Below are 25,538 nucleotides of genomic sequence, written 5' to 3'. Positions count from 1 at the left end.
CCCATTAAAAAATAAAAGTTAACTGGCCACATTTATTTACCATTTCAGACCCTACCTCTTTCTCTTTTAAACTTTGAAGTTGTTTCTGCAGCTCTTCATTTTCAAGGCACTTGGCTTGCAAGTAATGTTTAGCTTCTTTGAACTTGGACTCGTAAAACTCCCGCTCCTCCTTCTGTTTCTCTCGCCATATAGAAAGCTCCTCATACCGATCCTTCATAGCTTGGTTATGTATCTTCATGGCTTCTAGAGAGATACATATGAAACAACATATGAACAGATACTAATCCCTTGCCAGAGAAACAGGAAATTGAGCCAGCCCAGTGACAATGTTCTGCACAGAAGAGCAGGGTGTTTTTATTTAGATGGTCAGCTATCGGTGATAAGGACTCTCTTACTACAGGTTTGTTGTATCTAGTACAATGGGGTGCTGATCTTGTTCGCGGCCCTCTAAAAAAATAGTATTGCCATAACACTAAATTACCTGTCCGTGGTCTCTGAATCTCTTGGGTTACCACTAGATCACCATTTACAAGTAAGGCGTGACTTGCTTCTCCACTGTCTTGCATCTTGTGCAGGTATAAATGACTATACAAGGTACAGGGCAGGGGAGAATCAGACCATACTCTTGAGCCTCACTGGAAAAATCCTGGTTACATATTTACATAAATGCAGTCTAAATATTCAAAACCCAAGATACTTTAGGATCCAATTATGCACTCAGATACCCATGCAATTTCCATTGACTTCAGTGAAAATAACATGTGGAGGCCAGTGCTGATCCTTATTTAAATAATAAGCAATCTAGCCAAAGGAAATTAAAGAGCTTTAGGGCCATTACACAAAATGTCAGACTCAGCCAGGGACCATACATTCTAACATCCACAAAAAAAAAAAGGCACTGAATTTAAAAGACATGCTGTCAATCTAAAAGTCACATCTCTGTCTGAAAGTGTTACAAGTTATACTGATGCTTACTACGGCTGAAAGTGGTTAGCTATATTATTTCCCTGTTTGATTAGACACAAAGTGCTGTTAAACACACAAAGTAATCAGCCTCATTGCTGCCCTGCATATAGTTATTTTTTCCCTTGGTGAGAAGGCTTTTATAAACATCATGAATTTGTGAGGATACACAATTACGAAAGGGCTCCAACAGATCAGTTAAGACAGGGGTCCCCAACGTGGTGCCTGCAGGCGACGTCATCGAGAGGCATCGCCGCCGAAATTCGGCATTTCAGCGGATGCTCAACCGCCACCACAGTCCTTCGTCTGGCGCCTACCAGACGAAAAGGTTGGGGACCACTGACTTAAAATATTTCATGTCAGAGCCACTTTAAAGATTAATTTCTTTCAGGGTTACTGGATTTCAAACACAATGTACTTTTCTTTAGCTTCCAATAGTAAAGTGTGCTGGAGCTGTAATATACATAGAGGACTTTCTTCTTCTGAAGACAATGGAGCTACACCAGTTTACATGAGCTGAAAGTTTGGTCCTGAAACTTTACTTCATACCGTATTGGACTGCCAAGCACGGTATTGAAAAGATATTAATAAAGTTATTTACATATTGCTTCCCAGACCATGAAAGATACCCTTGGCTTTACATCCTAGAGGACTTAATGACTCTGGAAATCTCTGACAGCTGTAAAAATAAGAGCTCTTACAGCTAAAAAGGTGGTGCTCAAATTTGGAAAAGACTGATATATGTTTTTAACAACTAATGAGCAGTATTAGTGATGTTGCGTCTACAGAGACGGCATCTTACAAGATGCTAGACAAATGGTATGTGTGTACAGATAACTGGTCTTCATTTTTTAACCTCTGATGAATTATATATGTTGCTCTACCTTTCCATTTGCCCTAAGAGCTGTCAAAGAGAGCTTTCTTATTTTATCTCAGCATAAATCCTGTGTATCGTATTGATTTAAGGCTCTGAAATGTATCCCTTTATGTAACCCATGTAATTAATAATGCGTGATTAGTGCTATAAGAATTATTAATAATCTATATTTTAAATACAGAATGTTGTTTTGAAAAATAAACTTTAAAAGCCTAATGGCTCATGGGACTCTCTGGCCATGGGTCACACTAACCCAGCCTTGAGGAGGGAAAAAACACTTTATTTGACCAGGGCAAATACGTTTGTTTCCTTGATGAGGAAATGTCATTTGTTTTTGCATCAATCATCATAGCTAAACAGATTTTGTGCGCGGTCTGGTAAGTTTTCATACTAATTTTGCAAACCTGTACTAACTATTTCTATAATTCTCAAGAAACCAAGTTATACTTCAATCTGGTTGTTTCCCCTTAATTCTTCCATACAGATTCAATTTCATAAGATCACCTTAAATATTACCATTAGCATGGAGGAGATTCTGTATTGCCTTACACCTTTACACATATGCACAGTGCAAGCAAGTGTAGTAAAATGTTACCACACCACTGTGATTGGGTGCAGAATTTGTATTTGACAGTGTTTTTAAACCCAGTTGGTAAAGTACAAGACCATGGAGAATCTAGCCTCTACATTTAGAGGCAGGTTCTCATTCACCTTTTAATTCATTGTTCTCTGTAATCAGCTCTTTCATTTGCTGCACCATCTCTTCTGGGGTAAACGTGCCAAGCATAGGTGAAGCCAGATTGTGGGGTCCATTTCCCGTTTCACTCTTGTGACATTCACCATTTTCAGCAGGACGCCTTAGCGGCTTGCTGGACATCACTGCAGTGACTACAATAAGATTAACAAAGAGAAATTTAATTTCCTGCTGCGAAGTTGCATACCAAGAACATCCAGTAGCTAGCCACCCACCGAGACATACCACGGATACACCACTGGATCGTTCTGCCCTGCCATGACAAAGGAGTGTTGCTACTGAGCTTATCACAACAGACTATACCAGATAAAACCCCAAAAGATCTGTGTGAGCCTTTCGCTATTTAGTTTATTCACATAATACTCAACCCAGACTCATTAACCATTCAGCAAACATGGGCTTGTATCATCACTCTGAGGCAAACCCCTGAAAGCTGCACATGGCTTTGACTTGAAACCAGGGAGCACTTGACTGTTTCATCCACATTTTGTTCAAGAGATTCACCTACAATGCTGGGCCTTCATACAGAACTCTGCAGCACATCTCCTCAGCAATACACAATCTACTGTGAATACATCAGGGTGGATAAAAATCAATGATTTTTAAAAAAGAAATTAAAATCTGTTTTTTTTTAAAAACACAAACTGATTTTTTGATAAAATGCTTTTTGAGGGAAAAAAGCTTTTTGAGGGAAAAAACCTATCTAAAGATCATTTTAATTAAGATACATTATATCTCAAAGATATCTCATCATGGAATAGTGATTATAAATTCTAATTCTATAGTATGAGACAATATATTCATGTAACGTTTAAGAAAAGCACTTTAAAGTTTTCTTTCCCTCCCTAAACCAAAAAGGTATTTCTAGAACAACCACAGATGGCCTTACATTATCTAATCTACCTGTCCCTTTCTACCCCTTCTTAAATCAGGCCTTCTCATAAGTTTCTGTGCATTTGGATGTTAAGAGGCTGGTATGTTATAATTTATAGTGTATTTATTTGTATTCCATTAGGAGCACCACCAAGCATTTGATGGTTGCCACAGAGGCCAAGCTCAAGAGACAGACAGCCCGGTGAAAGTGGTGCTGGCATGCAATACGTAATTATTGAAATCAGAAAACCAAATACTTAGGAATGTGGTCCTGTAGCTGTAATTCTATTGCCAGGAACAGATACTGCCCTTTTCTTATATAGCACTTTTCACCTGTAGAACTCAAAGCTCTTTACAAAGGCGGCCAGTATCATCATCCCAATTTTAGATGGGGGGAGACACAGGGAAGGGATTTGCTCAGGGTCACTCAGCAAACCAGCATCAGAGTAGTGAACTGAATCCAGTGCTGCCAAACTCGGCCTTTAGTCTCAGACCGGTGCACGACTCACTCTCACTACACAAGTTAATTGTAAGGGAGGGAGGGAGGGATTTTAGAGCTAACTCCATAATCATAACAAAATTAATGAAACTTATGATGCTCCAAAACATTCTCAATTTTAAAAAGTGACAGCTTAGGATTTGTTTACAGTAAATAGTATCTGTTCTTTTATCCTTCCCTTTCCTAATTCTTTTCTTTGTTGATTACCTTTATTTGCTTTGTCCAATACAGACTAAGTTCTTCAGTGCAGGGACCTGGCCTTCAACTCTGTAAAGCCCCATACAAAGCTTTGGCACTATCCATATTTAACGTGTGTTATTAATTATAATATATAAACAAACAAATAAAACGAGATAAGCAAATAGCAACACATTTATAAGAAATTGCTCACATGGAAACCCCCAGAAGAGAAATAGCTGCAAGCTGCTCAGCAAAAAACACCATTTGTTTCTGCTCTCCACAGTCATGGTACAGGTTTGAGTCATATGGCCCACATTTCTAATTCACCACACTGGTGTCACTCCAATGGAGTGACACAGGTGTCAAAAGCAAAAAGGGGGAGAAAAATCAGGCCTCCAGTTTCTTGTCCCTGGTCTGTAAGGAGCTGTAAGTGCTGGTTTCAACAGTTAAAATGAACAGTTCTGCCAACAGGGTCCAGTGAGAATCTCAATTATTTCTTCTCATCCAGGGGAAGGGTGGCCATGACACCAAAATCTTGAGGTCATGTAAAGGGGCATGCACGAAGAGGTATGTCATTAGTAAGGCTGCCTGTCTGCTATGGAGGTCACAGTGACCTCTGTAGCAGCTGGTGTGGCTGGCTCCAGGGCTGCCCGAGCAGATCAGGTAGCCCCTGGGCCAGTCACACTGACCACTGCTGGGGCAGTCTCAGGCCATTGTGCCCCTCCCCGTAGCAGCAGTTTGGGTGGGAGCTGGAGCAGGGGATTTGGGCATGGTGGGGGGGCTCCCCGGAAGCATCTAGCACATCCCTTCAGCTCCTAGGCAGAAGGGCCAGGGGGCTCTGCGCACTGCCCCCGCAGCTCTCACTGGCTGCGGTTCCCGGCCAATGGGAGCTGCGGTGCCAGAGCTCATGGTGGAGGAGGCACATAGGAGACCCCCTGGCCTTCCCTCCACCCAGGAGCTACAGGAACGTGCCACCTTCTTCCAGGGAGATGTGCGGAGCTGGGTAGGGAGCCTGCCAACCCTCTCCCCTGCCCAGCACCAGCAGGGATCCTAGGTCACGCACTGCTGTCTGCCCCCTCCAACACCAGTGGGGTCCCAGGCTGCACCCCACTGCCCACCCCCCCAGCACCCACAGCCCCCTTGGCCAAAGTTTTAGTTAGGGGTATATAAAGTTATGGACAGATCACAGGCTGTGAATTTTTGTTTACTGCCGGTGACCTGTCCATGACTTTTACTAAAAATACCTGTGACTAAAACATAATCCTTAGTAATTAGCAATGCAGTAGTTCACGCCCCTTCAGTTTGGTAAAAGTCATTTATTCTTTAAATACATGGAGATGGATGTAAATCATCTCTGGACACTGACTCTTATCATGGGACCTTTAACTTTTATTCCACAGCTCCAGTTACCTGACATAGGTCAAGGCTAAGAGAGAACAATCTCTTAGCAGCATTCCTAAGTGTCACAGCTTTATGACAGCAGGGCGAGATCTTGTTTCTTGATTTAGCTTTTCAGCCTCACTTTTAAACTATGCAGTTTTTCATGTCTCCCCTCCTAGCTCTAGCCACCTGCTACCAGGTTCTCTTTACAAAGGTACAGAGCAACCCACAAACACACTGCTGATTCTTCTGGTGCCTCCATCGAAAGGCCACAACCCCCAGTGCCCTTTTTTATCTCTAAGCCTGCAGGGCTCTGAGCCATGACTCTGCAGTATTACCATTTCTTGAAGTAATGGCTATTTTGAAGCACGATGGGGACGGCTGAGGTACAACAGTGATTCAGACATGTCAAACTCACAAAAAAATAAACACAGAAATTGGGCTTGTTTTTGGCTTGTAGCTTTTTTTTGGATCGGCTCCTGGCAACCATGGGTAATGGGGGGCAAGCGAGAAAGAGAGTCGGGGGAACTGCAGGCCCACCACAGTCCCAGACTGCAGGCCGGGGGATCTAATCACATAAAGTGTTTGGTTCTTAGGGATTGGCTTGTTTTTGAAATGGGATTAACTTGATTTCTGGCATATTGTGAATGTCTGGGTGCTTATCTACTGTGTGACAGTCAACAACTGTGCAGAGACTGTGGCTTGAAACAAACAGACCCCACACTATAGTCCAGTTCCAAAAGGAATTACTTAGGGGGAGTTCTCTGGCCTGTGATATAGGTGATCATCTCCTCTGACCCAACGGTCCCTTCTGCCCGGGGGGACCCATGAGCAAGGAGCAGGCTGAGAATGTCCCGGCGCGCAGGGTGTCTATCCCAGGGAGCAGGCGAGGCTCCCCATGGGGCTCAGGGCCGGCTCCCCGCATTGGCACGGTGCCACCAGCAGGTCGGTGTCTGGAAGCGGCACCTGCGCCAGCCCTTTCCCCTCCCTCGCGCTACGGGCGTTAGTTTCACTTTCCCTCGCCCCAGGCCCCGGAGGGCGAAGCTCACCTGAGCTCAAGCCCGCGACCTGCTTCCCCCAACGGCTCCGTCCCTCGGCCGCGCCCGGCCGGCTGCCGCCTCCTTGCTCCGCCGCAGGCTCCCACTGCCCGTCCTGCGCGGCGCCCCTCGCTGCGGGGGCGGGTTTGTTGTGAAGGCCTCGCTCCCCGCCCGGCCCCGCTCAGCTGACTCCCGTGACGCCGGCCGCCTCCCGGGGACTTTCCCGGGCTCCGCCCGCGGAGGGCGGGTCCCGCCTTGGCGCCGAACCCCCAGCCCGGGATGGCGGCTGCCAAACTGCGGCGTGATCCGCCCCTTTCCCCACCCAGCGCGTCACAACCTCCCCGGGGGAGGAATCCCCGCCGCGGCCTGCCCCAGGACAGCTGAAGGACAAGGGTCAGAGCCCTCCTAAGGCTGCTCCGCCTCTTCCCCAGTCCCCCGCCTCGCTTCCCTTCTTCCCGCCCTGTTCCACCCCTGCCCCGGCTCGTCCTGCCTCTTCCCGCCCCTGCCCCGGCTCTTCCCCAGGCCCCGCCCCTGCTCCGCCCCAGCCTGCCTCGCCTCGCTTTTTCCCGCCCTATTCCACCCCTGCCCCGGCTCTTCCCCAGGCCCTGCCCCTGCCCGCCCTGTTCCACCCCTGCCCCGGCTCGTCCTGCCTCTTCCCCAGGCCCCGCTCCGGCTCCACCCCTGCCCCGCCTCTCCCCCAGGCCCCGCTCCGGCTCCACCCCTGCCCCGGCTCTTCCCCAGGCCCCGCCCTAGCCTGCCTCGCCTCGCTTCTTCCCGCCCTATTCCACCCCTGCCCCGCCTCGTCCTGCCTCTTCCTGCCCCTGCCCTGGCTCTTCCCCAGGCCCCGCCCCTGCTCCGCCCCAGCCTGCCTCGCCTCGCTTCTTCCCGCTCTATTCCACCCCTACCTCGGCTCTTCCCCAGGCCCTGCCCCTGCCCGCCCTGTTCCACCCGTGCTCCGGCGCGTCGTGGCTTTTCCCCAGGCCCCGCTCTGGCTCTTCCCCAGGCCCTGCCCCTGCCTGCCCTGTTCCACCCTTGCCCTGGCTCTTCCCGCCCCTGCTCCACCCCTGGCTGCAGTAGGGTCAGTCTGTTTCTCACAGGAAGTGGCCAGCAGAGGCCTGGTGCCCCACACAGCCACCGCGGGGGGGGGGGGGGGTCTGCATAGGGCACCAAAATAGCTAGGGATGGCCCAGACAGGAGTGGGCTGATTTCAATCTAGGATTCTCCCTGAAATGGCTGCTCCCATTGGAGACCCCTTTTACCTCTTTCCCACCCCCAGTCTCTTTCTTTGGGTCATGCTCTCCTCCCCGCCTGAAGCTCTTGCCCTTTGGATAAATAATTAATCGTTGGAACAGGGGGAGGGGATCCTGGATCTCTCATCTCTCAGGTGGATTTCTTAACCACCAGGTTTAGGGGCTAGAACTAGGGGGGCTGGGGGGGCTCCAACACCTCCTGGCTTGAAATGGTTTCCATCATATACAGGGTTTAGAGTCTGGTTCAATGGCTCTCGGCACCCCTGCCACCACGCTCCAGCATGTATGTTTACACAGCACCTAGACACCCACTGACTCGAGGTGCAGGGCTGTTTCACTGCTGTGTAGGCTTCCTGGCTTGTGCTGGAGCCCAGCTCCAGGCCTCTACAAGGTGAGAGGGTCCCACTGGTCAAGTCTACACAGTACTCCCCAGGGGGGATTGTTCCCCTTTGTGTATGCAGAATTTGCACAGAAATTAATGTGTGTGCAAAATTTCTCTCTTCCCCCCTGCTCAAAATGGGCTGCAGAGCTGCTGGCCACCACTGGGGGCAGTTGGACCCAGCTGAGCCCAGCTCTCAAATAGAAGACACGGCTGGGGGTGTGTGAGCTGGAGGTACCCTGGCAACTGCAGTTCTCAGCATTCCCTGAAGGAAGGAGGTAGCATGCAGGAATCTCTACACAAGCGCTGGATCCAGCATCAGGCTGTTTTTCCCTCTGGATCCCTTGGCTCTCAGAGGTAGGGGGTGTGGGTGTCTGGGCTGTGGGGAGAGCACCCTGCAGCTGGGCTCTGGTAGGGAGGGGTGTCTGAGCTGGGGGGTGCCCCATGACTGGACTCGGGAAGAGGGGGCAGAGAAACGGGAACTGGGTTATCATAGTGATTTCTTTAACTACTGGTGGAATTATTTTGTGTGTCTATTGTTATAGACTTGGTTGCTTACAGGTATTTTGAAATAAATTACTAAAATCATTGAAACTGGCATGATTATATAATGTTGTTTTGACAAATAAAATACACAAATTTTTAAAATGCATGTAGAATTTTTAATTTTTTGGCACAGAATTCCCCTAGGAGTAACACAGCAATGAAACAGCCCCATTAGCCTGAGCCCAAGTCAGCTGTTGTGGGCCAGCCAGGGGTGTCTAGTTGCTGTGTAGGCAAACCTAGAGTCATTCTCTCTCTCTCTCTCTCTGACCTAATGATTAGTTAAGTATTCATACAAAATGGAACAGCTACAACATGTGTTGGGGGGAGAAGGGGAGAATATGCAAATATATCTAAGAGTTTACTTTCATAGGGAGATCAGAGTCTCCTCACTTGGGGTACTCACAGTCCTATTTGCATGAACAGCTGAAATCCAGAATCTGTAGGACATCTGAGGCCCCAGTCCACCAATGTTACAGAACTCTGTTCGGTTTCAGTGAGGGCATGAAAAATGAGGGGAAGGCCCCTTGCAACAGCTAACCCACTCAACCCTGGTGTGAAGCACTAAGTAACTAAGGGTTAGCTAGGATACGTAGTGTATTTATCCCTGTCTTGTAGCTGGGGAAACAAAGTAATTGTGCCCCTCCAAAGAACATTGCAGCAGAACTAGGACTACAAGTCAGGAGATCCCAGCATTCAGGCTGCTGCAACAGAGATAACTAGACCATACCCTCCCTCCTTTACTAAATAATTATGCACCCATAATCCACTATGTTAATGACTAGGGTTGCCAAATTCCTAATTGCAGAAGATCAAACACCCCTGCTCTGCCCTTTCCGTGAGGCCCTGCCCCTGCTCACTCCATCCCCCCTCCTACTGTTGCTTGCTTTCTTGCTCACTCGCTCATTTTGACCAGTCTGGGGCAGGGGGTTGTGGGTAGGGATGATGGCTCTGGCTGGGGGTGTGGGCTCTGGGGATGAGGGGTTTGGGGTCCAGGAGGGGGCTCTGGGATGGGAAGTGGGGCAGAGAGGTTCAGAGTGTGGGAGGGAGCTCTGGGCTGGGGCAGAGGGTTGGGGTGAAGGGGGGGTGAGGACTTGGGCTGGGAGTGCAGGAGGGGGTCAGAGTGTGGGAAGGGACTCCAGGCTGGGGAAGTGGGTGTGGGCTCTGGAGTGGGCCAGAAATGAGGTATTCAGGGTGCGAGATGGGGCTCTGGGCTGAGGCAGAGTGTTGGGGTGCAAGGAGGCGAGGGCTCTGCCTGGGGGTGCAGGTTCTGGGCTGGGGTCAAGGATGAGGGGTTTGGAGTGCAGGAAGGGATTTTGACCTGGAGCAGGGGATTGGGGTCCAGGAGGGGATTCAGGGCTGAGGCAGGGGGTTGAGATGTGGGCTCTGGCTGGGCGGTGCTTACCTCAGGAGGCTCCTGGAAGCAGCTGGTATGTCCCTGCAGCCCCTAGGTGCAGGGATGGCCAGGGTACTCTGTGCCTTGCCCTTGCCTGCAGGCAACAGCCCCCATAGCTCCCATTGGCCGCAGTTCCCAGCGAACGGGAGCTGCAGAGACAGCGCTTGGGGCAGCACACGGAGCCCCCTGACACCCCTGCGCCTAGGGGCCACAAGGACATGCTGCTTCTGGGAGTCACACAGAGCTAGGGCAGGCAGGGAGCCTGCCTTAGCCCGCTGCACTACCAGCTGGACTTATAACGGCCTGGCCAGCAGTGCTGACCGGAGCTGCCAAGTCCCTTTTCTACCGGGATGCCTGGCAATCCTGTTAATGATGCCAGCCTTTCTACTTCATTTCTTTTGTGCTGTCCCTGTACCTGGAATACCAGTCCGGAGGTGGCCCCACTAGCCTCATTCAACTCTATCCTTGAGACCTCTTTGGGCCATGATACTCACAAGAAGTTGCTAACTAATTCAAAAGTTAGAGGGGCACCTGGGAAATGGCCATATATTTAATAAATAACACTCCAATAAAAGCCCATTATGCTAACACCCTTTATTGAGGGCAGGGCTGGCTCCAGGCCACAGCGCGCCAAGCGCATGCTTGGGGCGGCACGCCGCAGGAGGCGCTCTGCCGGTTGCTGGGAGGGCGGCAGGCGGCTCCGGTGGACCTGCCGCAGTTGTGGCTGTGGACGGTCCCGCGGCTCCGGTGGACCTCCCGCAGGCACGCCTGCAGGAGATCCACTGGAGCCGCGGTACCAGCTGACCGTCCACAGAAACGCCTGCGGGAGGTCCACCGGAGCCACAGGACCGGCGAACGACAGAGCGCCCCCCACGGCGTGCCACCGTGCTTGGGGCGGCGAAATTGCTAGAGCTGGCCCTGATTGAGGGGGATTTTCAAAGGCATATGCGCAATTTAGCTTCACCTTCTTTATTTTTATTTCAGCATATAAGAGGAACACAGGCACTAGGCAACTATAAGAGGGGCCTGTTCCAGAGCTAATCCCGTGTGGCACAGTGTGGCCCTGCCAGCACCCAGCCCTCAATTCCCTCAGGGGTCTTTCAATAATTTTCTCCATACCAGAATACTTGTGGGATCTTATTTATTAAATGTTTTCAAAATTCAGACTCTTTGGCCTCTCAGTCTCCAATCCTTCATCCTGTTGGTTCAGGATTCCTAGTGCTCCCACAGCTCTCTTGCTCAGGGTCTGTGTTGTGATTTGAGCCATCTTCCCCAGCAGCCAGTTTCCAGCCCTGGTTCACAGAGCACCTCTTCCCACCCTTGGTTCAGGGGTCCATAGCCCTCCTTCTAAGGCCAGGTAGGCGTTCTCTTGAGTTGTCTGCCTATTTTCTTCCTTTGGCTCTCTGGTTGGTTCTTATTTATCTATAGGCTTGGACTGATTTAGCTGTATGATCTGTCATGTGACTGGAATAACTTCCCCACCTGGGGAGAAGATCTGAGTGAGACACTGGTCGAGCTGGATGCATTACCTCTTAAAGGGGCCAGTGACCAATGCGACAGCACCTTTGGCAGATCATTCAAAATCCAGTCTACGACAACAGTTTTTCTTCACACAAGAGGAATTGGTCCACAAAAGTGGAATTTCCCAACCTCAGCCTCCGCAAAACTCTATTCCCCCATCCCATTCAAATCTCAAGCCTCCCCAAACAGATGGGCTTTGCAACAGGTTGTAAAGGTCAACAAATTTGGTCATTTAGACTGAGTTAGGAAGTGAATTGCAAAGTCAAGGGACCATCATGGGGAAAGTCTTGCAACCAGCCCCCTCTTGTATTCTCTTAAAGGACTGGCACATATAACTTATAGTGAAAGATTCATGGCACTTGATCTATTTAGCGTATCAAAGATAAGGTTAAGGGGTGTCTTGATCACTATCTGTAAGTAACAATTGCTGAGGGGGGTTCGCTTTCCTCTGCAGCATGGGGCACAGGTCACTTGTAGATTTCAACTAGTGTAATAAATGGTGAATTCTCTGTAATTTTAAGTCTTTAAACCATGATTTGGGAAGTTCAGTAACTCAGCCAGAGGCTAGGGATCTATTTCAGGAGTGGGTGAGGTTCTGTGATGTGCAGAAGGTCAGATTAGATGATCATGATGGTCCCTTCTGACCTTAAAGTCTATGAATCTGTCTACATGGGGAACAAAAATCTGATAACAAAGGACTCTTCAAGCTAGCAGACAAGGGTGTAACAAGATCTAATAACTGGGAGCTGAAGCTAGACAAATTTAAATAAAGTGCAAATGTTTAACAGTCAGGATAATTGACCATTGGATCAATTGACCAAGGATCATGGTGGATTTCCCATCACTGGAAATCTTTAAATCAAAATTGGATGTTTTTGTAAAAGATATGCTCTAATTCAACCACAGCTGTTGGACCTGAAGCCGGAATTAATTCCTGGAAGTGCTATGGCAAGTGTTATGCAGGAGGTCAAATGATATGATCATAATTGTCCCAACTTGCCTTAAAATCTACAAAATTTATATCTAAGCCAAGGGAACTCCACCACAAACCCCTCTGCATGTCCCAACCATGACAGGTCTCACACACTCATGCTCTCTCTCCTTTATAGATCAGAACCAGCACTTTAAGCTCCACTCAGAAACTAACATGTAGCCAGTGCAGATTCTGGGAATTGGTGTCCTGTGCTCACACAAATTACCACTTTCTACATGAGTATCTGTTTGGAATTAATATAAGATGTTGTCTCATGTAGAGTACATATCAACAGGCTAATCTCTAAGTGACAAACACGTAGATAATGACTGCAAAGGCGTCATCCAAGAGAAAGGTCCTCCTGGCCAGATGCAGATAGAAAACACCAGCCTTGGCCATGGTCATCTATTAAATGAGTACTCCTCTGAGCTAGACTCCTGTGTTCTCCTATGACTCTTATTGCTTTCTCTAATGCCACCCCAAAGCATGGAACTCCTTCCCAGTCCTTGTTCTCCAAGACGCTACTCTCTAGTCTCTGTATTTTTACAGTCCTTATGCTGTCCATTGAGACTGTCAATAGGAATGTCAGTTGTGCTGGTGATTTTTGTGATGGAGGCCCTAGTCCACTAGGAACTGGACTGAGATTTCCATTTCACTTAACCTCAGAACAGCCAATGAACATTTTCACAGAGGTCATTTCATGCAGGCCACTGAACAGCCAACAGATGATAACTTTATGTATACCAAACCCAAACTAGATATGGACTAAAAAACTGTTGGTGAATGCCCCAATGAATACCAATGCCCCAAGACAATGTATTGTGTTGAAGAGGAACATTGCAAACTTAGTGAACTTACGGTGTGATCCAAAGCTCATTAGAGTCAATAAGGGTCTTTCCACAGAGAGCAGGAACTAATCAATCCCCTTACAGGACAGGCTCAGTTTAGGGATGATCAAATATTTTCTGTCAAATCTGTTTTATGTTGGAAAATTGGATTTTTAACTAAAGGAAATTTAGCAAAAGTGTCTGCTGTCCATGGCAACTTTCAATTTTTTGTCAAATAACCAAACCCCCTTTAGTAAGTTTCTCAGTGGGCTAGGTGGCCTAGGGGTTAGAATCCTCTCCAGCTGAGGGGTAGTGGCAGGGGAGCTCAGGCCCACCCACTCCACTGGGTCCCAACCGAGGGCCCTATGAGGGTCAGTGGTTCTCAAGTTTTTGTAATGGTGACCCCGTTCACATAGTAAGCTTCTAAGTGCGACACCTCACCCCCCTTATAAATTAAAAACACTTTTAAATATATTTAACACCATTATAAATACTGGCGGCAAAGCAGGATTTGGGGTGGAGGCTGACAGCTCACGACCCCCCATGTAATAACCTCACAACCCCCTGAGGGGTCCCAACTCCCAGTTTGAAAAACCCTGATTTAATCAACTAAGGTGGTGGGGTCTTATTGGGTAAAGATTTGTTTCACAATATATTAGGATTGATCAAAGAATTCTTTTGTAATATTTTAGTAAAATGCTTGGTTAAGGTATAGCTAAGCAGGACTCAAGTTTCACTATATAAACTGGAGTCCAAAAGGAAGTTCTTTGGAACCAACTCCAGGACAAGATCAGAGCTGCCAGACTTCCACACTCTGCCAGCTACATCGTGCAGAAGCTGGAGTCCCTGGTTGACCCAATCCTGACTAGCCACCAGGAAAAGTGAATTTGCTTTATTGGGAGTGGTGAGCATTGTATGCTTACCGTATGCATTCTGTTTTGATGATTGTTAATACATAGAGACTAAGGGTATTACTGTGTGGTCTTTCACTGGTAAAAGACCCCATAAACCCACCGTAGGTTACATCCTGAGCCTGAGGAATGAGGTGTCCTAGAGTGTGCGGGTAACAATAAGGTGAGGTGCACATCTAAATGGCCTTACAACGCAAGACAAATGGTCACCCATGGAGATATTCCTTCACATCAACCTCCTAGAGCAGGGGTAGGCAACCTTTCAGAAGTGGTGTGCCGAGTCTTCATTTATTCATTCTAATTTAAGGTTTCGCATGCCAATAATACATTTAAACTTTTTTAGAAGGTCTTTTTCTATAAGTCTACACTATATAACTAAAGTATTGTTGTAAGTAAAGTATATAAGGTTTCAGAATGTTTAAGAAGCTTCATTTAAAATTAAATTAAAATGCAGAGTCCCCTGGACTGGTGGCCAGGACCCGGGCAGTGTGAGTGCCACTGAAAATCAGCTTGCGTGCCGCCTTCAGCACCTGTACCATAGGTTGCCTACCCTGCCCTGTCCTAGAGCTAAGGGCAGTCAGGAATGCTTGCACCTGCTTCCTCCCGCTGCTCAAAGGATCACACACAAGAGTCCTAACAGACAACGTAGCCTGCATATACTATATAAATCGATAAGGGGGAGCCAGGTCACCCTCCCTCTATGTGGAGATGATGAGCCTATGGAACTGGTGTATCTCCCATGACATCATGCTGCCAGCAGCCTACCTCTCAGCACACAAAACTCCATAGTGAGCAGTCTGTTGCAAATTCCCACATGACCACAAGTGGGAGCTAGACCCAGCAGTACTTCATGATCTATTCAGGCGGAGTTGGGGGGAGGGGACACCAATCACAGACTTGTTTGCCAATTACCTGAACAAGAAATGTCCACACTACTGCTCCAGACAGGGATAGGACAACACTCCCTGGACAATGCTCTCCTCCTCCCTTGGGACGCGGACCTTCTTTATGCCTTTCCTCCTTTTCCCCTACTATTTAAGGTCCTGCTGAAAATAAAAAGAGACGGAGCACACATTATTCTGATCACTCTTACTTGGCCGAGACAGACCTGGTAGCCTTAGGTGTCACAACTCATGATGTGCCTGCTGATCCCTCTCCCACTCACTCTGTACCTCCTCTCCCAGGACAGAGGACATACCAACATCCCAACTTGGGGGTTCTCCATCTCCAGGCATGGCTCCTTCTTGGTTCAAACACCTAGAAAGCTCCTGTTTGAAGGAGGTGAAAGATGTACTATTATACACAGTAGAAAGTCCTTGACACGACATACTTACCTGAAAAATTGCTTCAGGTTTCGGATTTGGTGTACTTCCCAACAAATTTCCCCTATGTCCGCGACTCTTCCACATATCTTAGACTGTGCACTGGCCCTCAAAAGATCAGGGCTGCCTCTAAGCTCTCTCAGAATCCACCTGGTGGATATAACAGCCTTCCACCAACCAGTAGAGGGATACTCAGTGCTGTCACATCCGACAACCCAAAGGTTCCTCACGGGTATAGTAAACCTCTTCCCACAACCTTGACTTCCTATTCCCACATGGGACCTCAACCTAGTGCTGAACTGACCAGGCCTTCCTTCGAACCCATGGCCACCTGTTCACTCAAATACCTCTCAGTGAAAACGCCCTTCGTGATAGCGATTACCTCAGCTAGGAGAATAGGATAAATAGCAGCTCTGATGGCACATCTTCCCCAACACGATATTCTTTTGGGACAAGTTATGCTCAGGCCACATCCAAAATACCTTCCTAAAGTAACCTCCCCATGTCACATGAACCAATTGTTGCATCTTCCAACCTTCTACCCCAAGCCTCACAAAGACAACAGGGAGGCTGTATTATACACTGATATCAGGAGAACCCTAGCCTTCTACCTGGGCAGAACAAAGGTTTTCAGGAAGTCCCCCTCTCCAAGTGTGTCTCGAACTGCATCAGACACTGATACCAAGTTTGCAGATACTATTTGTACACATTTCACAAGGTCAATCTCCTCATCCGTCACCTTCTTCAAGAATGTCCCTATCTCAGAGGTCTATAGAGTGGTGACATGGGCGTCAGTCCACCCTTTCGCAGAACCTTATACGATCACTGGGGACTCCACCTCTGATGCCATCTTCGCCTCCACAGTGCTGTCATCTGTAACTGACACAATTCCAAAGTTCCAGCCCTCCAGAAGGGATACTGCTCAGGAGTCACCTAAAGTGGAGCACCCATAGGGACGTTACTCGATGAAGTTACCTTGTGCAGTAACGATGGTTCTTTGAGATGTGTGTACCTATGGGTGCTCCACAACCCACCATCTTCCCCTTTACATCAGCGTTCTTGTCAATGACTCTGCGGTAGAGAAGGAACCGAGGGAGTTTAGCCCACGTGCACTGACTAGCCTCGTGGTGCAGCAGAGGAGAGACAGCACTTATATGGTACGAGCGGACATTGCTATTGAAATTCTCCAATCAGCAGTGCAGGGACACAAGAACACCTACAGTGGAGCATCCATAGGGACACACGTCTCGAAGAGCCATCATTGCTGCACACTTCATGTTGGGCATAAAATTTAAAAATAAACTAAAAATATGTTCATGTTTGCATGTCTCCAGTAGATGGTGCCAGTGATCTTTTCAGGTCAGTTGCAACAGTATTGGTCAAATAGAGCAGCTTGACAATACTGGAAATATTTAAAAACAAATCAGGGCATATATTTGCTCTGTCTAAGTGTGAAATTTGGACCCCAAAGGCCACAGATGGAGAAAATGAAGTTTTTGGAATGTAGCACTATTGCCAAATACTGTGGTGTAGTGACAATAAAGATAGATCTATGAATGAATATTAATTAATATTACAGAGGGAAGGAGGGTAGTTTGCTTTTTGCTAGGGAAGATCACCAGGTAAAAATTGGGATATTTTAGGGATGTATTAAGAAGACATGAAGAGACATCTGTACAGGAGTATGAGGCAGAGAAATGTGGGAAGGGCAGGAACAAAGAAATTGCCATATTGGATCAGAACATTTGTCCATCAAGTCCAGCATTTTGCCTTTGATAGTGGCCACTAGTTGATGCTTCAGAATGTGAGGATATATGCACTGTTTCTTTAAAAAAAGAATAGGAAGCCAGGCAAGACTGAGGCCTGGTCCACACTACGCTGTTAAACCGATTTTAACAGCGTTAAATCGATTTAACGCTGCACCCGTCCACACTACACTGCTCTTTATATCGATTTAAAGGGCTCTTTAAATCAATTTCTGTACTCCTACAAAACGAGAGGAGTAATGCTAAAATCGATATTACTATATCTATTTAGGGTTAGTGTGGGCGCAAATCGATATTATTGGCCTCATTCTTTTACAGTAGCTACCCACAGTGCACCGCTCCAGAAATCGATGCTAGCCTCGGACCACGGACGCATACCACCGAATTAATGTGCCTAGTGTGGACGCGCACAATCGACTTTATAATATCTGTTTTATAAAATCGGTTTAAGCTAATTCGAATTTATCCTGTAGTGTAGACATACCCTCAGAGTGGGGTTGGGAAAAGATATAGGCAGAAACTGCAGTGAAGCAGAGATAGCAACAGAGAGAGAGACAGATAGAAAGAGAGAGATAGAGCATGGCTTTAGGGCTAATACAGTTTTTCCTTTATGCTATTAATGTTCCTTGTTCAGTGTTAGAAGAAAACAACTCTGGGATTCTTTACCACCATCACATGACACAATGGAAGATGAATCCCTGCTCCCATAGCCCACGTTGACATGCAGGTGGTGGAGAAATTCCTTCCTGACGAGCGTGGAGATTGATTTATGGCCAGAAGCATAATATGTGATTAACCTTATCTTAGAAGGCATTACGTTATTCATAGAGTCATAGATTCTAGGACTGGAAGGGACCTCAAGAGGTCATCGAGTCCAGGCCCCTGCCCTCATGGCAGGACCAAATACTGTCTAGACCCTCCCAGATAGACATTTATCTAACCTACTCTTAAATATCTCCAGAGATGGAGATTCCACAACCTCCCTAGGCAGTTTATTCCAGTGTTTAACCATCCTGACAGTTAGGAACTTTTTCCTAATGTCCAACTTAAACCTTCCTTGTTGCAGTTTAAGCCCATTGCTGCTGCTTCTATTCTTAGAGGCTAAAATGAACAAGTTTTCTCCCTTCTCCTTTATGACACCCTTTTAGATACCTGAAAACTGCTATCATGTCCCTTCTCAGTCTTCTCTTTTCCAAACTAAACAAACCCAATTCTTTCAGCCTTCCATTATACATTATGGCTGGGAGTTTAAAGGGAACCTAAGAGAGTTAGGCACCCAATGAATTTTGTTGGAGTTAAATCCCTAAATCCCTACCACCTTTGGAGCAAAAATCCAAGGTTCAAGTACCAGGACAAAGATTACCTTTACCTTCCCATGTGGAGAACTGCACACGCTGGAAACGATAGGCTCTGCAAGAAAGAAAAATGGAGATTTTCCAGAGACTATTTCTTCAAGGTAGCAAAACATACAGAAGTTAGCTTATGCTCAGATAAATCTGTTAGTCTCTAAGGTGCCACAAGTACTTCTGTTCTTTTTGTGGATACAGACTAACATGGCTGCTCTAAAACCATACAGAAGTTAGAATTTTTCTATGAAAGCTTTCTCTGGGAGTTGAGGGGGCTCAGTACTTTTGGGCAGTTCCCAGCACATTAAAGGATGGACCACTGAGACATACCATGAAAAATACATTGAGATTTGAATTAAAGATAACACTGCTTGGTTCACAACCCTCTACCAGGGATTAGAATCTAACACTATCAACAAATGCAGCTAAGATATAAAAGGCCCCCAGCTTGTTATCTCATTCTTGGATCAGTGTGAACTTAACACTTTAATTTTTAACACCATTTTAAAAGAACTCTTTGATCACACACTTTCCTTAGGCAGCAGAAGTGCTTTTTAATTTTTTTTTACAGTTTTGAGTCTCTCCGTGTGAAGTTAGCACTGAAGAAAATTGCCAGATTGACACCCCTGGATATTTATACTCTGAAGAAGTGTAGCAGGAGCTGTGGCAGAGTAAGTCTATTTGAAATGTTCTATCAATGTGCTTCAACTCTCTTCTTTAGGGATCACCTCTAGGCATAAGTGTGTAGGGACCCACTCTTGGAATAGGAATCACCACAAGGAGAAGCAACAAAAATGATAAAAGGTTTAGAAAAACTGACCTATGAGGAATAGTTACAAAATCAGGGCATGTTTAGTCTTGAGAAAAGAAGACGGAGGGGAGACCTGATAATGGTCCTCAAATATGTTAAGGGCTGTTACAAAGAGCATGGTGATTAATTGTTCTTGTCCACTGAAGAAGACAAGTAATTTGGAGAAAAAATAATAGGTTTAAACTGCAGCAAAGAAGTTTTAGATATTAGGAAACACTTTCTAACTATAAGGATAATTAAGATCTGGAATAGGCTTCCAAGGGAGGTTGTGCAATCCTCATCACTGCAGTTTTTTAAGAATAGGTTGGACAAATACCTGTCAGAGACGGGCTAGGTTTATTTGGTCCTGTCTCATTTGATGACCGTCTGAGGTCCCCTCCAGCCCTACATTACTATGATTCTTTGTACATCAGTCCTGGAGATCCAAACTGGACTCCAACAAAGTTGGAGTACCAGCTTTGGTGGTGGATTTTGTGACATGGACACTTACCACTAGGATCCAGATTGACACCTTCTGAACTCATTTTGCATTGGCCACAGCTAAGGGGTTTTTTTTGTTTTTGTTTTTTGAATTGCAAATACAGCATCTTCCATACATTTATATAGGTTACTATGACTGCTAAAAATCCTCTGTGATCTTTCTTCACTCATCGATATTCTTTGGCAAATGCTCAGTTAGCTAATCCTTGTAAGGCACTTTGGGATCCTCAGTGCTACAGAGGTGCAAATTATTATCAATCTTATTTCTCTTTGTACAATTGCCACCGGTTTCCTGTATAAACAACAAAGTTCAATTTATATTTGTTTCTTTAAAAAAAAAAGGTAAAATAATTAGCACTATTAAAATATCTGCCTAGCTGGGCACTTCTTTTTGTGTCCTCAGGAAGAAGGATTAATCTAATTATAATGGAAATGATTTCTATTCTTGTTTAAGCATCAAGGGGCAGCTTAGTTTAGGAGATGAAGTAATGGATGTTGGAGACATTCATTTTTAAGTCCTCATTTCTAATATAGTCTGAGTCAATTGTGACAATGGGCTTAATTTTCAAATGCTGTCCAGTTTCATATTTGGAATACAAATGATCAAATAGGCACTCATTTATCTCTTTCAGGTACTTGTGTACCAATCTGAGTGCTTAATGCAGAACCAATCACCTTAATTTAGGGGTTCAAGTATGAAAACTGGGATCTGAAAATCACTTCTGTCTGGAAGTTAAGATCTCCATGTAAAGAATAGCACATATGTAGCCATTTATAGAGCACAATAACAAAAAGTTTTATTGGCCCAGCAAAACCCAGGAACTATGCTACACAAACAAAATCTGCTGGCACATTATCTAACTATTTACATATACACAGAAAGGAGCACTCCTGGGCTATTCTGTGCATAGAGAACTTTAGCCTTCAGGGCTCTTAGTCTTAAGCATTACACTGCATTAATTTAAGAGAAAAATTGTTTAAATGTTTCTAATGACATGGGGTTCCAGAGGGTATATTAGGGACCATGATAAACATTCTTTATGGGATCTTTTGTCCTCTTTACACAGGGCACATAATTAAAATTAATGGTCACTTAGGTACAAGTGATCATGATTCAATTACATTTATAATGAGCAAACAGACTAAAGTCCAAACAAGTAATATATAAATTTGGTGCTTTAAAGGGGCCAGCTTCACAAAGCTGAAAAAAATAATGAGACAAAACAGCTGGGAGGATGAATTTAATTTTAAAAAGTGAATAATACTTGTAAATTATTTAAGAACACTTTACTAGTGGCCCAAAAAGCCATAATTCCACAATTAGGAAAGGAGGTGGCATTGGTTTAAAAAAAAAACAGATTTAGAGGGGAAGTGAAGGCAACTATAAAAATAATATATATGTAATATATGAAAAATACATGTATATTAGGGCTGTCAAGTGATTACAAATTAATTGTGATTAATCATGCAATTAAAAAATTAATCGTGATTAATTGCGTGATTAATTACACTGTTAATAATAGAATATCATTTATATATTTTTGGATGTTTTCTACATTTTCAAATATATATAAAAATGTAGATGGTGTCAAATTTGCAGATGAACTGAAGCTCAGCAGTTTCTCTTTGAAGTCTGGTCCTGAAGTTTTTTTGCTGCAGGATGGCTACCTTTAAATCTGCAATTGTGTGGCCAGGGAGGTTGAAGAGTTCTCCTACAGGTTTTTGTATATTGCCATTCCTAATATCTGATTTGTGTCCATTTATCCTTTTCCGTAGGGACTGTCCAGTTTGGCCGATGTACATAGCAGAGGGGCATTGCTGGCATATGATGGCGTATATTACATTGGTGGACGTACAGGTGAATGATCTGGATTGCTTGATAAGCTGGTTGCAAGCAAACACTATGTTTTTTAATATGGCTAAATGTAAATGTGAACATAGGTCATACTTACATGATGCGGGACTCTACCCTGGGAAACCGTGACTCTGAAAAAGATTTGTGAATCCTGGTGAATAATCAGCTGATCATGAGCTCCCAGTGCAACACTGCGGCCAAAAGGGCAAATACAATCTTTGGGAGCCTGAACAGGGATATCTCAAGTAGGTTATTTTACCTCTGTATTTGGCACTGGTGCGACTGCTGCTGGAATACTGTATCCAGTTCTGGTGTCTACAAGTCAAGAATGATGATGATGATAAGTTGGAGAGAGTTCAGAGAAGAGCCACAATAATGATGAAAGGATTAGAAAACATGCCTTCTAATGACAGACTCAAAGAACTCCATCTATTTAGCTTAACAAAGAGACTGTTAAGACGTGACTTGATTACAGTCTATAAATACCTACATGGGGAACAAATATTTAACGATGGGCTCTTCAATCTAGCAAAGAAAAGTATAACATTATCCAAAAATTGGAAGTTGAAGCTAGACAAATTCAGACTAGAAAGAAGGTGTACATTTTTAACAGGGAGGGTAATTTAACCATTGGAACAATTTACTAAGGGTCATAGTGGATCCTCCATCATTGGCAATTTTTAAATCAAGATTGAAGGTTTTTCAGAAGATCTGCTCTAGGAATTATTTTATGGAAGTTCTCCGTGTTATACATGAGGTCAAACTAGGTGATCACTGTAGTCCCTTATGGCCATGGAAACTAACTTTGACATTAATGGGAATTATGTCAGTGCTTATAAAAAGTAGATCCAGTTATTTTTAGAGTCTGAGGGCCAATATCCAACTATCAACCCTTTGGTTACATAGTGTAGGGAAAGAGGAAGTTTAACATTGTTCAGTCTACTTGTTTATAGTCTGGAGCAGTTCAGATTAGGATTCTCAAGGCATAGCTGACTAGTTCCCTGGATAGGCTGTGGCTGCATTTAGAAGTGAGGCGTATCTCTCAGATATCTCCTCTTAACCTGTCATCAATCTGTATTTGGCTTCAGAATGGCTCTGGGTTAGGAGGAATTCATTGGTTGCTAACACTCTAATGATCTGAACATGAGAGGTGTTGAGTGCCATACACTCCTACTGAGGGCTGGTCCACACTGGGGTGGGGGGGAATCGATCTTAGATACGCAACTTCAGCTACGTGAATAATGTAGCTGAAGTCGAATATCTAAGATCGGATTACTCACCCGTCCACACCGCGCAAGATCGATGTTCGCGGCTCTCCGTGTCAATTCCGGAACTCCGTTGGGGTTGATGGAGTTCCGGAATCGATATAAGCGCACTCGGGGATCGATATATCGCGTCTAGATTATATTGATCCCCGAGCAATCGATTTTAACCCGCCGATACGGCGGGTAGTCTGGACGTGGCCTGAGTTCAGCACCCCGGGAGCTTGGCCCTTATGTAGTATAGGAAGAGTTTGCAAATATGCTAGAATGGGGTAAGTGACTATTTCCCTCATCCCCATTAGCCTCCTAGTTCTCTCTGCAACTTTGGTTTTCTTCTTTCAGTAGCTTGAGCCAGTTCTATCTTTTAGAGGATAATAGTGGTCATGGTTATATAAAAGTTTTATTTACAAATTGTTTATAAGAGGTTAATAAATAACTAATAGATGTAATAACCATGTTAGACATGAGAACTACGTGTTATAGATGGTTATAAACATCACTGAAAAATCTTATAGCAAGGTTATTACAAACTATGGTTATGCACAACCTATTGATCTGTTGGACTCTATAAAAATCAATTAACAATTTATTAAAACACCTACTAATCAGTTATTAACACTTTTAAAAATGGAACTGTAATAAAGTCAGCCACCTCTTGTGCACCCTCTTGTGACCAGTAGTGGCTTTGCAGAGCCAGGCCTCTTTTTCCCCTCTGGGTTCTTTAATAAATGCAAAAAGAGGCTTTCACAAATCCGGTAACAGCCCTTCTTAGGCTCTGGTTTTATTAGCACAAAGGTCCAAAACAAACATGAAAAGTCTTCTACCCAGCCTTAAGTTTGGCACTGCCTCTCCTCCTGGGGTACTGTCCTTTCCTGCTCTTGAGAGCTGGAGAAGATATAAGGCCTGGCCTGCCTTCTTTGTCTTCCCCCTAAAAGGAAAACAAAATTTTGGCTGGGTCTTCCTACTCAGCCACAACTCCCTTCCTGTGGGACCACTGCAGGAGACAGCTTCTCTCCGCAGTTCCCCACTTTTGGCTGTCCATGAGCTTCTGTTTCTCTATTGCCTTACAGGCCTGATTTAGTCACATGACCACCGGTCACATGACTTTTTTTGTTCTCTCTGCCTGTCAAGGCAAATCAGCTGTGCCATAAGTGGACTGAGACCTATCTCCCTTTGGAAGGGCCAGCCACCCTGTGACATGAACCTTAATATAAAGTGTGACCGTTAGCTTTAGACACAATTTGTTATTTCCTTCTCTTCATTTCCCCACTCCCTTGTCTTCCCCGTCTGACTCCTTTCGTTTATGCAGGTTGTTGGAGGATATTATATAAGGACCCAAATTGTGCTGTCATATCTACCTGTGAAACTCCTCTGAAGTCAGATGAGCTGCACAGATGTGATCAAGAGCAGCACTGGACCCAAGATGTCCATCTCTGCTTACAGCTTCTTTCCCATCATTCATATTCTGTTTGTTATTTTCTTTATCACCTTCTCTTTCTATCCTTTCACCTCTCTCCACCGGGTGCCTAGTCCTCCCCTGCAGGATACATCACCTCCTTTGAAGTCAGTGAGGAGAAGATAAAAAGGAGAGATGGTAAGTAACTTCAATAGGACTCACTCACACCCTGCAGGGAGAGAACAGGCTCCACAGGGTGAGGTAGGCTTCGGTTTAATGGTATTACATTGTGGAATAATGATTTGAGAAACAACATGTTTCTGTTCATACAATGTATTTATTAGAACCATAGGTGGTGGGTAATAGGCCAGGGGAGGCTAGCGTCCCCTGGTGAAGCCACTGCTGCCAGACACCAGGCTGTGAGTTTTTGTTGTTTGTGAGGGCTGGGAGTGGGCTGAGCTTCTGCCGGAAGATATTTTTGCTTATTATTGTGTGCCATGCAGGTTCTGGGGTGGCTGAGGAGGCAGTATGTGCTACTCAGCTTCCTCGGTTCATCAATAATCTACTGGGACTCCACGTGCCCTGCTGCCCCATTGCCGGCACCCAGGAGTTGGAGGTATATATCCCTGTCGCCGAGTGCTGGGAATGGGGCTGCACCCCCACCCCCTCACTGCATCCCTCCCCATGCCACCTCCCTTCACTCCCATCCCCTCACTGCATCTCTTCCCATCCCACTCCCCGCACCCCATCCGCCTCACTGCATCCCTCCCCATCCCACCCCTCTGCATCCCAATCCCCCTCGTTACATCCTTTCCCATCCCATCCCCCTCCCCCTCACTGCATCCCTCCCCCGTCCCATCCTGTCTTGCCCCCCACACCTTCCCATCCCAGCCCTGTACCTCTTAGAGCATTCTCCCACCCGTCCTCTCCACCTCCC

At 45.7% G+C, this 25,538-nt stretch overlaps 1 protein-coding gene and 1 long non-coding RNA gene across 5 annotated transcripts in view; one reads left to right on the top strand and one right to left on the bottom strand.

The window, feature by feature from the left end:
- Positions 1-7,023, bottom strand: part of OPTN (optineurin) — a 34,183-nt gene extending 27,160 nt beyond the window's left edge. For 2 of the 4 annotated variants that reach the window (XM_050936893.1, XM_050936894.1), the window contains exons 1-3: positions 6,576-7,021; positions 2,552-2,728; positions 56-243 (exon numbers count right to left, since the gene is read on the bottom strand). In XM_050936893.1, the coding sequence (XP_050792850.1) occupies positions 56-243; positions 2,552-2,717 (354 nt within the window). In that variant the 5' untranslated portion in view covers positions 2,718-2,728; positions 6,576-7,021. Of the gene's footprint in view, positions 1-55; positions 244-2,551; positions 2,729-6,575 lie in introns of all 4 variants that reach the window. The other 2 variants (XM_050936895.1, XM_050936897.1) reach the window with 2 other exon arrangements.
- A 512-nt stretch (positions 7,024-7,535) lies between these two features.
- On the top strand, positions 7,536-8,840 carry LOC127043212 (uncharacterized). Its single transcript, XR_007772177.1, has 2 exons — positions 7,536-8,204; positions 8,341-8,840. It is a non-coding gene; the product is annotated as an uncharacterized LOC127043212 (long non-coding RNA).
- The last annotated feature ends 16,698 nt before the right edge of the window (positions 8,841-25,538 follow it).

Source organism: Gopherus flavomarginatus, chromosome 1 (genome assembly GCF_025201925.1).
Source record: "Gopherus flavomarginatus isolate rGopFla2 chromosome 1, rGopFla2.mat.asm, whole genome shotgun sequence".
NCBI lineage: Eukaryota > Metazoa > Chordata > Testudines > Testudinidae > Gopherus > Gopherus flavomarginatus.
The sequence above is the reverse complement of the archived record's forward strand: the minus strand, read 5'-3'. Positions and strand labels throughout refer to the sequence as shown.